We start from the raw sequence: 19,147 nt of genomic DNA on the forward strand, positions 1-19,147 counted from the left end.
AATGGCCACTGATAGGATCTCAATTGTCACTTTGTCCTTTATGTTGCTCCTCAACTTAGATTGTTTACAATACTTCTGCTCATAAGGATGGTATACACTAATACTGGTATCGGATACTTAAGCAATAAGGCCAGAGGAGGTGTGGTATATGGCCAATATATCACGGCTAAGGGCTGTTCTTAGGTACAACGCAACGCAGAGTGCATGGACACAGCCCTTAGCCGTGGTATTTTGGACATATATCACAAACCCCCGAGGTACCTTTTTGCTATTATAAACTGGTTACCAACGTAATTAGAGCAGTAAAAATAAATGTTTTGTCACACCCGTGGAATACCACGGCTGTCAGACAATCAGCATTCAGGGCTCGACCCACCCAGTTTATAATGTACTATAATAACAGTATTACTACTTAACTAAACTTTAAGAGGCAGGGCATGTATTGTACTGTACACTGGATATGTACTGGTAACTGTACACACTAGAGCAGAAACAATGAGCGAACTGGTAGCTGTTTGTGAATGTAGAGAGGGAGTGGGATTTGGGTCTCCAGCCAGTTGAATGGAGCCTTGAATGGAGGTGCAGAGAGGTAGACAAGAAGTAATTACAACTCAACTTAAAAAATTAGTATTTAAAAAATATATAATAATACTTGAGGAATATACAGAGTGTACAAAGCATTAGGTACACCTGCTCTTTCCATGACATAGACTTACCAGGTGAAAGCTATGATCCCTTATTGATGTCACTTGTTAAATCCACTTCAAATAGTGTAGATGAAGGAGAAGAGACCTGTGGAATGCTAGAGTCCATGCCCTGACGAATTGAGGCTGTTCTGAGGGCAAAAGGGGGTGCAGCTCAATATTAGGAAGGTGTTCTTAATGTTTTGTCCACTCAGTGTATACTTGTACTGTAAGAGTGAAAGCGCTATGAGAGAAACAGTAGCTGAGAACTGTTTGTGGTGTGGAGAGGGAGTGGCAGGGAGTTTCCTCAGCCAATAGAATGGAGCCTTGAATGGAGGTGAAGAGAGGTGGACAAGTAAGTAAAGTGTTAATTTCCTGCCACTAACAGGTACCATGTTTTTAAAGGATGTAGCCCACTAGCTACCTACAGCTGAAGGAACACTGAGACCAGAGGCTGAGCTAGGGTCCTCTTTTCCTCCTCTCTATCTCTCTCTACTTCCTCTCTGTCTCTCTCTTTCTTTCCCTTTCCGTCATTCTCCCTCTCTTTGGGAAGACACACTTTGTTAGACTAACACTTACCATTCATGAAATACTAAGTCATTTTATTTACTTACTAACTAACCGTTATCTAACTAACAACTAACTAATGTACTAACTATCATCCTACATCATTGGTTTTTATTTTGTTTTCCCATCCCTTATTAACAACCGTTTTGTTCACTATTCTTTTGATTTCCTTTCTTCCCCCTTTTCCGGAAAGCAATCAGGCATGGGACACGCTATGGTAAACAAACTACATTGTCTGGTAGATATCATTCTAATTGTCTTTTTTTGGATTTGCCGTGTGCCCCCCCGTCCCCCCCCCCCCTCTTCTTTTTCTTTGTATACTTTGAGTTTCATCCTAGACACTTCTTATCAAAAAATGAGGAAATGGGTTTGTATTACCAACAGCTTTCTTCACTTCTCAATATCCTCCCCATCCTTGGCCTCCCAACTTCCCTCCTCCCACACCCACTCCCTCTCCTATTTTTTCACTCCGGCTTTTTTTTTCTATTTTTTTTTCTCATCGCTACAAAGTTCGCAGAAGTTCTACGAGTCTCAAAAGAACCACCAGATCTGACTTTTGATATTTTGTCAGGGATACATAAAAAAATGTTTTTCCACCAAATAAAAACCTCCACATTTTTGGTGAGTACTGTCGCCAAGAACTGACAGAAGCTCTGCCACAAACCAAACAAGAAGAGTGACTTATTCTTCAACTAGCAGCAGCCAAACTGCAGTCCAGACTGTAAAACACCAAACAGAGACAAAATGGCATCCAAAAGACAAAATGGCGACCGTTTCTTTGCTGGAGCTCTGACAGTTGTTTCCAACACACTCAGTCTGGCACATGGCATGCCCACCACCGCTCATAAACGCCCTTTCACCTCCTGACCTGTGGCATCATATGACCTTTACCCTCTCTTTACCCCCTCACCCATAACCACTAACACTTTAACACGTTCACTCACCTTCCCCCTATCACTCACTATCACTGTCCTATCCCCCCATCCCGTCCCTGTGTGTTGTGTTTGTAACATGCTGGTGACAGTGGTGTCTGTGTGTTGTGGCTAACATTAGTCCCTCCCCCTCCCAATCCCCTTGACTTGATTGGTGCATGAGCCCTGTATCCCGATTGGCTTGATCATGCTTTGTATGACATCGTCGAATCATTTATACCCCTTACATGTCAAACTTACTTGTGTTTTTATTAACTTCTGAAAAATTAAAAACCTTGGTTTGCACATTTGTGAAGTTGTGTGATAATCCTCCCTATATAATGCATGTGTGTGTATAAGAGCGAGCGTGCGTGACAGAGAGAGAGCGAGAGAGAGAGAGAGGTGTTTGTGTGTGTGTGTGTGTGTGTGTGTGTTAGTGACTGTTTGTAGTTACAAATTGAACCCTGAAACCTAAGACAAGTACAAGCAATTTGTCCTTGGCAATTTGTCCATTTTACTAACCCTCCCCCAACCTGAACTATCCAAACCGAACGAGAATCCATTCTCTTACCCCCATCAAAGATAAAGAAAATATGCCTCTGCTCTGACATATTTTCTTTACCTGTCCTGTGAACCCTACCTATGACTAAAGCAATTAAAAGATCCCAAAACGCAGTCTAATCCAAACTATCGCTCCAAGGCACCAACGCTACTAGCCCAGATGATCTCAAGTGAATTCCTAACTGAATGTAAGAAACAACAGATATCTAGACACCAAGTCATAGCAGACCAAGAAGAGAGGTGTATGTATCCTATTGAATAGAGTGTTTTACCTCAGAGTGTAATGGTTTGGCTTTGGTATGCGTTACCCCTATAACAGGTGACTATCTCCGTGGATGGGATCCTCACCACGACAGGGTATACCCAGGAAGACTACACCATGCTGGGGTCTGATGACTTCTTCTACGTGGGTGGGAGTCCTAGTACGGCTGATCTGCCTGGTTCTCCCGTCAGCAACAACTTCATGGGCTGTCTGAAAGAGGTAGGTTTACGTTGGGGGTACACTCACACGTGCGAGCGTGCAAGCACTCACAAACGCAAACATGCTAGGGTGGTTGTACAGATGCACACACACACACAAACACACACACACACAAACACAGCATCCACATCCACTTAGCTAGTCAGAGCAGTTGAATTAAATATGTCAAATCAGCATGGCTTTCCTCCGCTAAGCAACAGCAGCAGTGATGACAAATGAAATTGCATTATCAATGAAAGCTGCAGAGTTGGCAGACAGAGGAAGAAGTGCTCGGCAGCCATTCAATATTCCTCAGCTTAATCTAATTCACAACATTCACAGCAGTTGTGTGAGAAAATGGCCCCCAAAATAGTTCCTGTCATATGTCATTTGCAGACTCAGTTTGACTGTAGTACAGCAGTGGGATACTGTAAGACTACGCCAGACCTAATGTTCAATAACAACAAAGGGAATTTTGGTGTGATAAGGCTATTATTATTATTATTATTATAAGACACAATGTATTGTTGTTGTTTTAGGATATTTGAAATGTACGCTCTGACCTCCTAGGCATTTTAGGGTTTTAGGGTTTAGATAAAATTCCTTCCTCTTCAAAACGTGTCAGCCATTACTTGTGCTCACATCACCATGATACTGCATTCTTTAATTATTATTTTTTTACCCCGTTTTTCGTGATATCCAATTACGATCTTGTCTCACAAAAGGTCGAGTCATGCATCCCCCGAAACATGACCCACCAAACCGCGCTCCTTAACACCGGCAGGCTTAACCCGGAAGCCAGCTGTACCAATGTGTCGGAGGAAACACCGTTCAACTGACAACCGAAGTCAGCCTGCAGGCACACAGCCCGCCACATGGAGTCACTAGAGCGCGATAAGCCAAGTAAATCTCCCCCGGCCAAACCCTCCCCTGCCCGGACGACGATGGGCCAATTGTGCGCCGCCCAATGGGACTCCCGGTCACGGCCGGTTGTGACACAGCCTGGGATCGACCCCGGGTCTGTAGTGTCGCATCAAACACTGTGATGCAGTGCCTTAGACCACTGCGCCACTCGGGAGGCCGACACAGCACTCTCGCACGTGAAATGATGGTGATCATCTGGAATTAATTGTCTTTGTCCATTGCACTCTGGGCTGAAATTACCTTTAAATCTGTATCCTTTTTCTCTTCCTTGGGGCATCTTTAATCTATCATTCTCCATCCTCTCATCTTCATACAGACATTTGATAAACCTGCAAGTGTGGTATTCAGTTCTCATTATCACAAACGCTCCTCTCCCAAAGGACATCTATTTACCATTGAAAGAGAGGATGGCAATTGAACCATTGCAAAGCCATTTAGCGGAAAATAAGAGAACTATTCAGATGATAAAATGGGTTCATCTTGCTCTCACTCTTCAGAAGGAAGACTAAAGCTACATCCCAAAAGCCATATGGAGCTGGTCAAAAGCAGCACACTAAATAGGGAATAGGGTGCCATTTGGGATGCAGACGAAGAGAGTCTAATTGTGTGATGATGTGCTGATTACAGTGATGTGGAGGAGGTTGACCTTTAGAATGCTGTAAATGCCATCATTCTGTTCTGTAGGCCATTGGGTATTATGTAACAAGTAGCTATTTATAATGCTATAATGATACAGCAGCAACTATATTATACTTTGATTATGATGTGGATGTTTAACAGATGCGTTTAACCAGAGATCCATAGTTAAGACTGTACAGTATTCAGCATATTGTACGGACCTCAACCCAACACCTAGCAACCTCAACAGGTTTGGACCGCTTGGCGTAACGGTAAAGGTGTTGGTTGGACAGTCGCTGGACCCCCCCAAATTTGCTACAATATGTTGGGAATGAAAACCAAGCAAGTGGCCATGTGGAGTAGCTCGCTATAATAATACAGCGGTACAATGGAGATCAGCTATATACTACAGTATAATAATTGAATGTGGTCATTTAGCGGAAGCTTTTAGCAGAGTATGGGGATGCACAGTTTATACATACTGTATATTCTGTGTATGTAGGCTATGGGGGAATCAAACAACTCTGGTTTTGAAGTACCATGCTCAAATCAACTGAGCCATAGGATCCTCAGTCTAGTTTTATCCAATATAAACATATCCCAATAATAAACTCCCATTTACTGGATATAAAATCCAAGTGCCACAGTGTGACTTTTAAACAGGCTATCGTTGTCCCCTCTACGAGAAACCTTGGAGTAATTGTACCAGTGGCTGGGTGTCATTAGGAAGCTAAAGGAAAGGGTACAACCATATTAGGAGCGTCCTGGTAATGAGGGGAGGAGTTGGAACGCTCAGTCAAACCGATAAGACTAGAGACAAGGTGACTTTACTCTGCGTGTGTTGACTGGGCAGGAGGTAGGGATCTCAGTATGAGGGGCAGGGTGTGAGGGAGGCGTTCTGCCTGTCCAAATAATCACCCAAATTAGTGTCCTTGTTCAGCTGGGTTAAGGGCAGGGGAAGGCCCAGCATCGAGAGGTGACTGTCAGAGCCCGGCCTGGCAGACCTTAAATGGGCAATCTGCAGTTCGAACAATAAGCACCACCCCGCCACTGATTTGGTAAACATCTGAGTGATGGGACTGGAGAAATGTAACCACAGAGCTATTGATACAGGGACTGACCATCCATGATCTCAATATTGTTGAGGCTATACAGTGTTTGTTTACATTTACAAATGAGTGAAATAAGCTCATGAGGTTTGATTGGGTGCGACAGTTGAAATTAGCTGAGGAATTTTAAAGTTATTCAAGATATAATTTGTTTAAAAATGGATATAGCAACTGCTCCTTTAACATTCTGTAGCAGAGAGCAACGGGACAGTAGGACACAGTCCACTTATACCTCTGAAATGACCGTGCCTGCTTAGAATGTTAGATACTTTAAGGCACTAGTTGGGAGAAATGTCATTACCCTATATCAGGACATTATCCTCTTCCAACACTTCCATGCAAATTGTACAGTTGGCTAACCTCCTGGATGCATTTTCAGCATCTGTATCAGCAAAGTAAAGCTGTCCAGGGGCGGCCTGGCATGTCGGGCAAATGCCAGATGGGCTGGTCCATTTTTAGCCCAGTGAGCCTGTCTAACTTGTTTTGTGCACAAAACCATCATTCTGGTTAATGAGTAGAGGAAAAAATTAAAGGGCTAGTGTTAAAAATACCAGTGCCAATTTCTGGTTCGTCAGACCCTATATATATATATATATATATAGCGCTTGCATAACCAGAGTTCTTCACATTGCAAGCCCAATTTTCCTAGGAATTCCCTGTAACTTGATCAGGAACCTTGGGACTTGTGAACCAGAGTCACATTAAGCCAGGACTGGATATTCAGATCATGGATCTGAAGAGTTGGGCTAGCATTGAATATGCACTCAAAATATTTTACCTGTACATAACCCCCACACCAAAGGAGATGATCCTAAAGCGGGCATTCACATTAACAAATTAAGGCAATATTTTAGATTACTCTAGCATATAGTGCATAACGGTAAAAACTGAAACACATTGTCAAAGAAGCTTTAAATAATTTATTTCACAAGGTTAACAGTCCTCTTGGGTTGACCTTGTTCTTTTGAGATATCTGATTGAGCAGGTCTCCTTAGTTTGGTGGCCTCTTCACAGGTTGTGCACCTTATCAGGAGCAGATGGTGCGGAGGTCATTTGGTAGTTCTCGGGTCAACCTTGTGTAGGACATCAGGACTTGAATCACCACCCTCCGTGTGTTGGTGTGCTGCTGCTGGGAGCTAGACTAAGTGGCCACCACAGCAACAACGCCTTCCAGTTCTGTAAACAGAAAAGTGTTAGTGGACTGGGAACATTTCATAACTGCTTTGTGAAACCACAAAAGCTCTGATATGTGATAGTGACACTTGCAGGTTGACATTTATTGGGACGAGTATTGTCCTGGAGGGAAAACTGAGCGATTTCCACTAGATGTGCCAGCTGCAAAGTCAAAATTGACTACATAGTAAAACTTAAATGAACCAAAAGCAGCTTTTTGGTCTTAATTTAAAGGTTAGGCATTAGGTTTAAGAGCATATTTCATGATTTGGGCTGTGACAGCTAGTGACCACTCTGCAGAGCAGAGTCATCCCAAAAAACGCTAACCTGCTTGCTAAATAGTGTAATGTGCAGGTTCCTTCCCTCTAAAAACAATACCATGATCCCATGCATACCTTTACCATGAGTTCCAATGTTAACCCGATCCTTGTCATGCTTCTCATCACCTAGATCTTCAATCAGACCCTCTTTCTCTGTGGTAATCTTTGCGCCAATGGGCTCCAGCTCTGAGAACAGACTATTTAGCACAGAGCCTATATGCAGTTATTATACATGCAAACCAGTAAAGAATGTAATTACCTCTTTGGCCAATCAGTTCTTTCTGCCTGATGAAGCCATCATATGTTGCAGAGCTAACGAAACCATGCTTGTTGGGTCCAACCTTCAGGCCCAAAGGACTACCCGCATTTTCAGATTGGCCGAAATAAGGTCCTGGAATTAAATGTAACAGATTAACACAGCTAGCCTGTATAGATATGAAAATACAAGTATCCAAAATGGCACCCTATTCCCTATAGTGCACTACTTTTGACCAGCGCCTCATGGGCTGGGCAATAGGCTAGACATCACGGTTGCCTTCTACAATTTTCAAATTTACTGGCTTAACAGGTCTGTAAGTAAGACATCAGTTTGGCATAGAGGAAGTAACTGCCTTATCCGCTTGAATAAAAAAACAAAATAGTTAGCAAGATGGAGTAGAGGTTATTTTTAATTAGTGCATTTCACAGGTGGCTAGTTTGCATTAACTACAGTCACTAAAACCACTGCAAAGGTATTGCCTGCTAAATGTGGTTTCAAATCGAGACTGGCATGTCTGCCTTGTGATTTGTTGAGTCATCCGTCTGAAAATGTCCCTCATCGAAGTTGCCGAAAGAGTCAGTCAATTAACTAGACCCTAGTCACTGTTGCCTAGGGTCAGGTTTTCAAAACACTGGTCAAAGGTTGTGCACTACATACGACAGTCAAAGTACCTCTCTTGAAGGCCATTCCACTCTTCCAACGACTGCCAGGTGATACAGGCCTCGCGTCTCTTGTAGCAGAGGGGAAGCCATTTATATGGACACCTTCCTTCGTGCGTGGAGATAGAGGTGTACTCTTTTGTTGGGTTGGGAAGACCATCATGGGGCCCAAAGAAGCATCCTGTTCCAACACTAAAATTACATTGTCATTAAACACATGCAAGGCAAACTTCTCACCAACACACTTGCAATTAGTCTTTCCTCAATTCCTTGCATCCCATCAGCCATATTGGAGCAGAAGGTCCCTCCCCTCAGACCCTATTCTGCAATGCATTTTGAGAAGAGGCAAGAAGAATACAGGGATTAGGATGCCAAATATACCCTTCTTGGCTTTCATCCCACGCCAACGGTCACCAGAGGCTGGGGGTTTGCTGCGGTAACCACGAGGTTCAGGTCGGCTACTGCCCAATCTGTCACCGAGGGGACGTCGTGCTGGAGCAACCCACTTCTGGCTCGTCAGACTTGGACAACGGCCACATAGCAAATCATTCTCGTCGGCAGACTTCCACCTGAAATGGATGAAAGATTGACTAATGTACCAAGTACACCATTTTAACAAATACTATGGTATGCCAGTGGATAGGTCACAGCCCACTAAGCGTAGCTAAGTCAGATCTCAGACCTGCCATCGATGAAGGAGCATGCCTTGTTGCTAGGCTCTGCATGGTCCATGACAGGGACTGCAATAAGGTGGCATGTGATGTACAGCTGTAAAAACAAAGATAAAGCCATTATGTAGGCTACTGTGATGCTGAAAGTTATTTTACTGTAGCATCACGTACCAACTGCAGTACCCATAATGCACTCTACAACGTCGCTGGTTTTAAAAAATTGCCCTCACCTCTGCCCTATCCTCTTGGTGGAACCTAAAGGCATCAATGTGGAACCGGAGCTTGTCGTCCTGGGTTCTACGCATGAACCTAGAGTTGGAGCCAGGCAACTGGGAATCCATCAAGCACCTGGATGGGAGATAATATAAAATGCATATTGAGGTATTAGTTCAACTTCCTTGGTACCAAACAAAAAACCCTCCAAGCGCCATTTGGGGAAAATATGCTCATATAGGGACAACTCATTCTAGGTAGGCACTTTAGGTTACTAGGACATTTCCTCTTGCTTACCCATCATTCTCAATGAAGACGTATCTGGGGACAGAGTTCCAGTCAGGGTCCAGTGTTGCCACGCAGCTGCTAACAAAGACCCTGAGCCTGGTGTGGTGCGCGAGCCTGACAGACACCTCCACATTGATGGGATCACCCATGAAGTAGACTCCCAAACCCCGCTCATAGAGCCAGTCACCTGGACAAGAAGTGGCAGTATTGACAGAAGGTTATCCCAAAAATGGACTGAATGAGCCTAACTTTACTCCTTATGGTCCAAGGACCTTACATGTGTTGAGGCAAATTGGCTCGGACAGCCAAAAACACCATCTAAGCGTGATTAGATTCTCAATTGCGGTATAGTTCTATAAAACAAAGCCCCCTGTCAGATCACATCAAAATAATTTCACAACTGCAATACACACTTAATATTTTTCAGTGGCAACACGTTTGTTGAGTCCATCTTCCGCTTACATAGGTGTTCAGAGATGCAGATAGCTAATTAGCACAGGTACGCCCTTGTCTTCCATCATTTATGCGAACAAGCGATGTAACATGGAAATATGGCTGTATAAAGGTGTAGCAGTTTAACCTTTTGAAAATTATTTCACTGATATGAACAATACAGTCCTTGTGTTTCCAATACCATACCGCAAGCGATGAGTTAACATGCAGCCCTGGTTTCCCAATTGAACTTAGGCTTACTGAGTGTTTTAAGGATGCATCTTTCCTACAATGGCGGAAGCTGTAACATGCGTTCCCAAAACACCATGCAGAGAGAACGTACCGATAGGATCTTAGCAGAACGAGTGTTGGGAACTTAACAAAACTACCCCGGCCAGAAAATACTATGAAGGGGTTAAAAGGTATAAGATGGAGGGGTTTGTTAACAGGGCCATATTTAGTAGGCGAACTGTGTAGAATGTTGCAGATAGAAATGCTACCAATAAGTGTCTGATATGATTCTATATTCTGCATGTCAGAGAGGCATGTGTTGCATGGTATATATTCCATCTGAACATTCAATGCTCAATGCAGCCCAGGATTTATATACCCACTTGTCATGAGCATCAAGGAGAACTGCAGGGCGTCTTCAGCAGACACTGTGGCGGTAAAGGGGATCCAGGTCGACTGGAGAGAGGCACTGTTCAAATTGTACTTCCTGAAACAAAATCACAGAGTTAAAGCAAGCCAACCAATAGGGCTACGCAGGACTATGATCACCATACAACAGTATAGCCTAACCTAACCTTTCAAATTGACACTCAATTGGAATTACAGCACCATCCATTTGAATAACCCCATCTGGAGTGATTCTGGGTATATATCTGAGGTGGTTTGTGTAGATCAAGGAGTCTTTGTTCATCTGTGGATTCACAAAGCAGAATCTGAGAAGGTCATTCCAAGAAGTCAACTACTGAAACAGTATCACCATACATACCAAATGCTTGGTTCCACAGTCCGATAGCGCTGCAAATATTCTGTACTCATCTCCGGCTGCTGACACTGTAGCCTTACAAGGCTCTTGGGCTTGGTACTGTTCAACTCCAAGGCGCAGGTCATCCACGTCGATAAGAGTACCAATTTTAAACAAATCAGCATTCACGACTATCTCCATGTAGTCTGAATGGCACGTCACAGCGACCGTTTTCACTACAACTGGTCTGGAAACGGTTTGTTGGTGAAGTTGATGCTGTTTTAAGGGCGGATGATTGCCAAATTGCAGCAGTCGGCTTGGAAGTTGTCGTTGCCATGTGTCAGTGCTGGAAGTATGAGTAAAAGCAGGAGAGATTAAGTTTCCCACCAGTATAAACAAAGCCAGTTGCTTTAACATTACCCTGAGAGTGGTTGCCATCGTGAGTCCCATGCCAACAACTAATGTGAATCTGTAGGTTAGAGGTGCAGCAGCCTCTGCTATGCTAGAACGATGAAACTGAGGTAGATTTTAACAACCATCCAAGCTGCACACCTGGGCTGGATTAGGCCCTAATTGGGCCTTGCATCTGATTAGTCATGATCTTTAATTGGCACACATATTGGGCACGTTCTTCTGCCCAGGAGTTGCTGATGCATGGCAGATTTTACAACGCCTTGATATGTATTTTACGTATCAGCTAACCACATCATATGTTTTAGCAATCTGTCAGTCGATGACACAGTCGATGACGTGGCACGCAACCATTGGTTGATGCATGCAACATCTGAGCAGGGGAACACAACCATTATCTGTGCCGCTCCATGTTGGATAAGGTCGCGTTCCCCTGCTCAAATATTGCATGCATCAACCAATGGTTGCGCGCTACGTCATCGACTGTGCCGTCGGGCACCAGATTGCTATAACATATGATGTGTTAGCTGATAGGTATTTTACCTATCTAGGCATTGTAAGATCTGGCATGCGTCAGCAACGCCTGGGCAGAGGAACGCCCCCTTAAGTGTTCTCAGGAACCACATCCATATGGTATCCATATGATACAGTGGAGGCTGCTGAGGGGAGGATGGCTCGGAACGGCGCGAATGGAGTGGCATCAAACCATGTGTTTGATGTATTGGATACCATTCCACCAATTCCGGTCCAGCCATTACCGCGAGCCCGTCTCCCCAATCAAGGTGCCACCAACCTCCTGTGATATGATATAGCAATCTTCTGAGCTGTGCAGTCCGACTGCAATAAAGAGGACATGTGTTATGATACTGATGATTTGTCACCGCAGATGGTTTGTTTACGTTTCTAGCATTGTGGCTGGATGGAGTAGGCCTACAGCTCCATCTAGTAGTCGCGTCGGGGCCAACAGTTGTTGACAACTGTAGCATTGTAGCTAAGCCTAAAAGCCAATTTATACTTGAACCGAGGCATGCAGAGGCCAAATCAAGCTCTGTACCACATCGCTGTGCGCCTCTCAAATGTTGTAACAATGCGGAGGGCTCCGTATAGCTCCGCATTGACACGATTGGTTGACGGTAGCTGGGGGCAGTACATCCTGTATAAACACAAACTCACTTCCTTGACAACTTCCTTCACAACAGCTCTGCTCTGCTCCGCTAAGCACAAGAAGTATGAAAGCCCTGACATCTGCAGAGGCTGCATCGCAGTAAATGCTGTATGGCCACTTCAGATTCCGGATTGACCATGCAGAGCCTTTAACCCTAACCCTAACCCTTTGCCTAACCTTAACCTCAGTCACCTAACCTGCTACGCTAATTCACCTATCCTGCTGCGTTAGTTCTCCTAACCTGCCACGTTAATTCACTAACTTGCTATGTTAAATAACCTAACCTGCTATGTAAACAAACCATCTGTGCTGACAAATCGTCAGTATCACCATACTGGTGCTTTCTTCGATGCCAAGTTGCTTTCAAACACCGACCTCTACTGGACACATTATTGACAACTGCACTTTTCGTCACATACCACCTGAACAGTAGCTTATTAGGTTGGGTCAAGGATTAGGAACTAATCAGATACCACAGGTACAGGATCGAGTCCTGGCTATGTGCAGACATTTTTTTCCGGTGAAACCACACTATCTGCCCCCCAAAGAATTACAGGCAAAAAGGTACGCAGAATGTGGGATGCGAACCTCACATTCAAACTAGCTTTAGTGTATTCATATTCACACCTATCCATTTCACCACAAAGTTTTGATGGATGTAGCGATTTTTTTAAAACTTCAATATAAACATCAAACATGCTGATGTATATCCCTGACCAACAGATGTCACTAATGTGCAATGTGTTAAAAGCTTTGACTAATTAACTGTTTTTCGGCACAATTTGGTGAAAGCCCCAAAGGCTTCAGAAAATCTCGGTTTCCCATCACTACCAAAAACAAGTTGTGTAACTATAATGTGTCATTTCCTCCAACGTGGTCAAAGCAGCAACAGGGTGTGTCTGAAAAATCACAAACACCCTTTTGTTCATCGGTAGCTCAACACCGTCGACAGGGATTGGTCCAAGGACGTCTTTTTTTTTTTACCCCCAATTTCAATTTTTATCTTGTCTCATCGCTGCAACTCCCCAACGGGCTCGGGAGAGGCGAAGGTCGAGTCATGCGTCCTCCAAAACATGACCTGCCAAACCACGCTCCTTAACACCCACCCGCTTAACCCAGAAGCACCAATGTGTCGGAGGAAACACCATTCAACTGACGAAGTAAGCCTGCAGGTGCCCAGCCCGCCACAAGAGCACGATGAGCCAAGTAAAGCCCCCTCAGCCAAACCCTCCCCTAACCCGGAACACGCTGGGACTCCCGGTCACGGCCGGTTGTGACACAGCCTGGGATCGAACCCAGGTCTGTAGTGATGCCTTAGACCACTGCACCACTTGGGAGGCCCCCTGTGGATGTCTTTGATCCAACTTCTGGACTAATCAGCTGCTGATATGTTGAATAATTGAATAATGAAAGAGGCTCTCATTCTGACCATAGGCTTGAGTTCAGAATTCAAGTTTTATATTAAAAACAACAATAACCATATACTCTAATAAAAGTGGTTAACACACACACACAGACACACACACACACAAGAATTTCGCTACACCCGCAATAACATCTGTTAAATATGTGTATGTGACCAATAACATTTGATTTGATTTGAAATGTGCATAATATAAATAATCTTCACGCTTGTTGATAGATCCTGTACAGTCAAATGTGTAAATCACCTCTTACCCTGATTATTCAACATGACTAGGATGAAGCATCAGCAGTAAAACACGGTCCATTTACCATAGTTGGACTTGTTTGCACTTGACCCTTGACCCTTGATGTTATATTGTTAGAGTAGTTAAGACGTCCTCCATAGCATCTAGTTCCAGATTCCTTACTCAACTGAAAAATCCATCTAATTGGGCTGGCAAATTAATAGACAGGGACATTTTCAGCACAGCTAGAAATCAAACAAAAACTTTTTTCATTTCATTATATGACTTACACTGCCTACAGTAGCCCTCAAACAGCATCAACTTGAACATTGCACATACTTAAGGGTGATTCCAGGCCAGCATGGCCTGAAAATATTTTTGGTATCTCAGATTGTTCTAGCAATTCTCAGATAGAAACATTATGGGAGGAAGGATGTTTGCCATGCTTTTGACATTTGTAACACAAACAATAAAAAAAATAATCATGACGAAAGTGACCATTTTAGGACTATACATGCCCTCCGTGAATGTACATGATACAGACAACACCTTGGTGTCATTACTGTACACTCCTAATACTGTACTCTATAATATGGAGTAACACTACATTCTGAAATACAATTTTACACATACATTTATTCAACATTAATTACCCCGGGTTTTGAATTCTGAGAGCCATTTTGTTCTGTTCCGTGACCTAAGAACAGGTGTATTCATTAGTCTCATTCCATTGCAAAATGTTTTGTCTGTTGCAAAATGTTTTGCAACGGAAACCATTTACTTCAAACGTAAAACATTTTTTAACGAAAATGAGAGTTTGTAATGGACAAATTCAGGTAGGCCAAGTTATCGTTACTCATTGTGTATTGAATATTACTTTTCTATTATTTCTCTATTTTCTTTCTCTCTGTATTGTTGGGAAGCGCCCGTAAGTAAGCATCTCACTGTTTGTCTACACCTGTTGTTTATGAAGCATGTGACAAATAAAATGTGATTTGAGGCCCCTCCCTGTTCCGTTCCGTTTGCTCTGTTTGCTTCCATTTGGTTCCTAGAGTAAACGGTAAACGGTTTGAATACCAACTAATGAATACACCCCTGTTCATCTGGAGACAAATGGCGGCCATTGTTGTAGAGGTCAGTGTTTATCGACATGATCATAGTCGCCTCAGTACATTCTACACGGACAGTGGAAGTCCCAATTGACGGCAATCCTTGCCGTTCTTCAAAATGCTTCAGTGTAACTTTATATTCTCTCTCCTCTGCATTTATCATCAGTCGCTCTTTTAAACAAGCGAATGCAGTTTGCTACACTAAATGCAGCTTGCTACACTAAATGCCAACGACAAAATGAACACCTCAAAGACAATGAGTTCATACATCCTCATACTGTTCTTCAACAGCAACATATGTAAAAGAAAACAATAGAAAGCGATTAAGAAATAGACAGTGGGTTCTTCAAGGAAAAAACACTCTCCTAATCTATAAACCCTCCAGTCAATACAAAGAACAAAGAGTCCAATTGTATTTGATGAGGGAGAAAATATTCAGATACCTTAAATGTTTCATTAAACCAATGCTGGTGTGCGTGAAGGCTTTTGTTCCAGCAAGCAGTAACATACCTGATAGCAATCAAGTTTACTTCAAATGTTACTATATTATATATACTGTATATATATAATATTTTACTGTATTTTACTTTAAATAAAGACTATGGTTGTTAGAATCCTGTGAGTTGCTGACTGGCATTCTTCTGCCTACACTGTCCGTAGGGTTCAGGGCCCGTATTCACATAGCTTCTTAGATTTAAGCTTCGTTCACACTGGTAGTTTGAAGTGACTCAACTCCAATTTTTTTGCATATCCGATTCGAATCTGTTCTTTTTCCTGTAGTCTGAACACCCAAAAAGCACATGGAATCTGATATTTCAAGCCACCTTTGTAGGTGGTTTGAAGTCAGATACAAATCTGATTCCTGGTCATGCGACTTGTCTGAACAGTCAAATATATATATATATATATATATATATGTATATATATATATATACCCCCCTTTTTCTCCCCAATTACGATCTTGTCTCATCACTGCAAATCCCCAACGGGCGGAGGTGGAGTCATGCGTCCTCTGAAACATGACCCACCAAACCGCGCTCCTTAACACCCACCAGTTTAACCCGGAAACCAGCCGCACCAACGTATCGGAAGAAACACAGGCACCCGGCCCGCCACAAGGAGTCGCTAGGGCACGATGAGCCAAGTAAAGTGGTTTTTAGACTGCTATTTCTCATATCTTGTTGCTTGCTAGCTACTATGTTGACAGTTTGACAAGAACATGTGGTAGCTAGCTAGCTTGTTAATTGTTTACATCCAAATGAGTGAATGTGCTAGAAAGCTAAACAACTACTGCTGACTGCTATGTTGACTGCTGTGGCTAGCCAAAAATTACTTGTTTTGAACAACTTATCCTTGGAGGCTTTAAAAGTGTTCTAACACTATGATTTTGAACATTCAAAGCAACTGAGAAACGTCCATGGCAGGCTTTCTAACCTTAGGTTGCTATGTAACTTCTGAGTGATAAGAAGCAAGAGCACCACCACCAATCAACCTACACCACTGCGCACACACTCATTGTTACTATGACAACTAGCGTAGCCTTGTCAGCAAATGACTGCTGTCAGAACACACACATATATGATTTGGTCACTTGTAACTTGCTGTTTGGACAGTCAGCATTCCAAAACAGATTTGAAAAACAAAACTGATTTGAGCATTAAAGCCTGCAGTGTGAAGAAGGCTTTAGTGTGCTGATCAGCAGTTCTATACACGGAGATGCTTTGGGAATATGGGCCCAGAACCCTAGGGACATTGGCTGCGTTTAGACAGGCAGCCCAATTCGTATATTTTTTTCCACGAATTTTGACCAATCAGATCAGCTCTGAAAAAGATCTAATGTGATTGGTCAAGACCAATTAGTGGAAAAATATCAGAATTGGGCTGCCTGTGTAAATGCAGCCATAGAAGTTTCACAGTGTGAATTGGCACCTGATCATTTCTCATCATCTCTGGCTTGTTGAATCAGAAGAACAGGTGCCGTGTGCATTTCTGATAGTAGCAAAGTTTAAGTTCCTGCCCGAATAGATGCATAGGTGTTGCACTGCATCAACCAATGGTTGTGTGCCACATCATTGACTGTGCAGTTGGGCATCACATTGCTATATCATATGTGGTTAGCTGATATGTTAAATACGTATCCAGGCGTTGTAAGACTTGGCATGCATGTGCAATATAGTCAGGGAGATACTTGACCAAAGCCTTTCTATTCTTGACTTTCTGAGGGTAGGCCTATGCCACAAACTGCTGATACGATTCACAAAAACATGATTCTCCATTGAGAATGATTGGGGGGCTGGGATTAATCTGGGGTTGGGAAACCAGGCCTAAGACCCTGTTCCTCATAAGACCTCAAGGGGCGGACTAGCCATCTGGCATTTTTAGCCTGTCTAACTTGGGGTTTTGCCTGGCTAAAAATGGGGGTCTCAAGGGAGAAAATGGGCCGGTGTGGGGGCCTTAAGGTAAAAAAGGTCTGGTGTGTTAGAAATGCCAGGGCCGATTTCTGGTCCCAGTCCGCCCCTTAATCTGTCTACAGAGTGGTTGCCTCTACAGCATTATAATGAATCACCATTTGAATCACCATTTGACTGGGGGAGTGGGGAGTCATAGGCTACATCCCAAATGGTACCCTATTTCCTATTTAGTGCACTACTTTTGACCAGGGCCCATAGGGCTCTGGTCAAAAGTAATGCACTGTATAGGGAATAGAGTGCCATTTGGGATGCAGAACAGCATGGTGCATTCTGCTGCATGCCTACCCTGGCTTGACTGACTGTAGGGTTCGACCCTTACAACCATGCCCACCCTGCCTTGGCTCTGTTTGGGCCAATGAACTCTGCCTGCTAGCACACTGCCATTTTCTCTCTCTCTCTCTCTCTCTCTCTCTCTCTCTCTCTCTCTCTCTCTCTCTCTCTCTCTCTCTCTCTCTCTCTCTCTCTCTCTCCCTCTCTCCCCCTATTGCTTTAATTGTCTCTTCCTTCCTCTCTCTCTCTCTGTCTGTCTGTCCATCCCCCCTCCCTCCCTTCCTCCCTCCCTCCCACCCTCTCCTGCTCTGTACACAGCTGATGAGCGATGATTCAGTTAATTTGGGCCCACTGGCTGGATGGTTGGATCACGCTTCATCAGTGTCTCTCTCTTCCACTGCTTTTCTAATGTCAGGCTAGAGCTGTGACAGAGGATTAAGGAGGGATAGAGTGGGGCAGGAGAAGGGGGGGTTAGATTCATCCCTGCCCAGCTTCTCTCTCTCTCTCTCTCTCTCTCTCTCTCTCTCTCTCTATCTCCCTCTCTCTTTCTGCTCTAAAGAGTAAACCCACAGAGTACAGCTGAGCTCCACCGCGCCACAGAGAAAGAGCTAATCAATAGCACTGAATCCCTCCCTCTCGACCACCCTCCCTCCCTCCCTCCAATCTGCCCTGCCTCTCTCCCTCCTTTCTGCCCTGCCTCTCTCCCTGCCTCCCTGCCTGGGAATAAAAGAGGATGCTATGGTATGTCCTTCTCTATTCTCTGCATCCTCTCCACTCCCCCACCCCCCTAGGCATAGGGACCATAGCGTCATTGTCCCCCCCTTGTGCTCAGCCATGTGGGCCAGCAGTCATGTGACGTAAGCCAGTGAGCAGAGGCGGTAGCGGTGGAGGCCATGCCCCCTGGTGTCCACAGGGCACCAGCGCCAAGACAGGCAGGCCAGGGCTCTGAAGAAGCATCTTGTGTTACAGCTCGGCTCTGAGGGGCTGTGGAGGCTGCTATACTGTCACCCAGATTGCAGACGGAGGAAGGGAAAGAGAGGGAGGGAGGGATGGGGGAGGGGATTAGGGAGAGGGAGGGAGAGGGAGGAAGAGGGAGGGAGCGAGAGACCAACATTTGCCATTTCGGAAGAACATACTGCCCTCGTCATCCTAAAAGGCATGTTGTATTTTCACCAAAGCAGGCTTTTTTTTAATCAAAGCAGTCTCTGCTCATTTCTGTTTTGTAATATGAATCACACACAGCACAAATCC

At 44.0% G+C, this 19,147-nt stretch overlaps 1 protein-coding gene across 16 annotated transcripts in view; it reads left to right on the forward strand.

The window, feature by feature from the left end:
* Positions 1-19,147, forward strand: part of LOC121552334 (neurexin-3b) — a 436,890-nt gene that overhangs the window by 118,586 nt on the left and 299,157 nt on the right. For 15 of the 16 annotated variants that reach the window (XM_041865181.2, XM_041865182.2, XM_045211270.1 and 12 more), the window contains exons 7-8: positions 1,444-1,467; positions 3,042-3,203. In XM_041865181.2, the coding sequence (XP_041721115.1) occupies positions 1,444-1,467; positions 3,042-3,203 (186 nt within the window). The remainder of the gene's footprint in view (positions 1-1,443; positions 1,468-3,041; positions 3,204-19,147) is intronic. The other variant, XM_041865172.2, reaches the window with a different exon arrangement.

Source organism: Coregonus clupeaformis, chromosome 36 (genome assembly GCF_020615455.1).
Source record: "Coregonus clupeaformis isolate EN_2021a chromosome 36, ASM2061545v1, whole genome shotgun sequence".
In the NCBI taxonomy this organism is placed as follows: domain Eukaryota; kingdom Metazoa; phylum Chordata; class Actinopteri; order Salmoniformes; family Salmonidae; genus Coregonus; species Coregonus clupeaformis.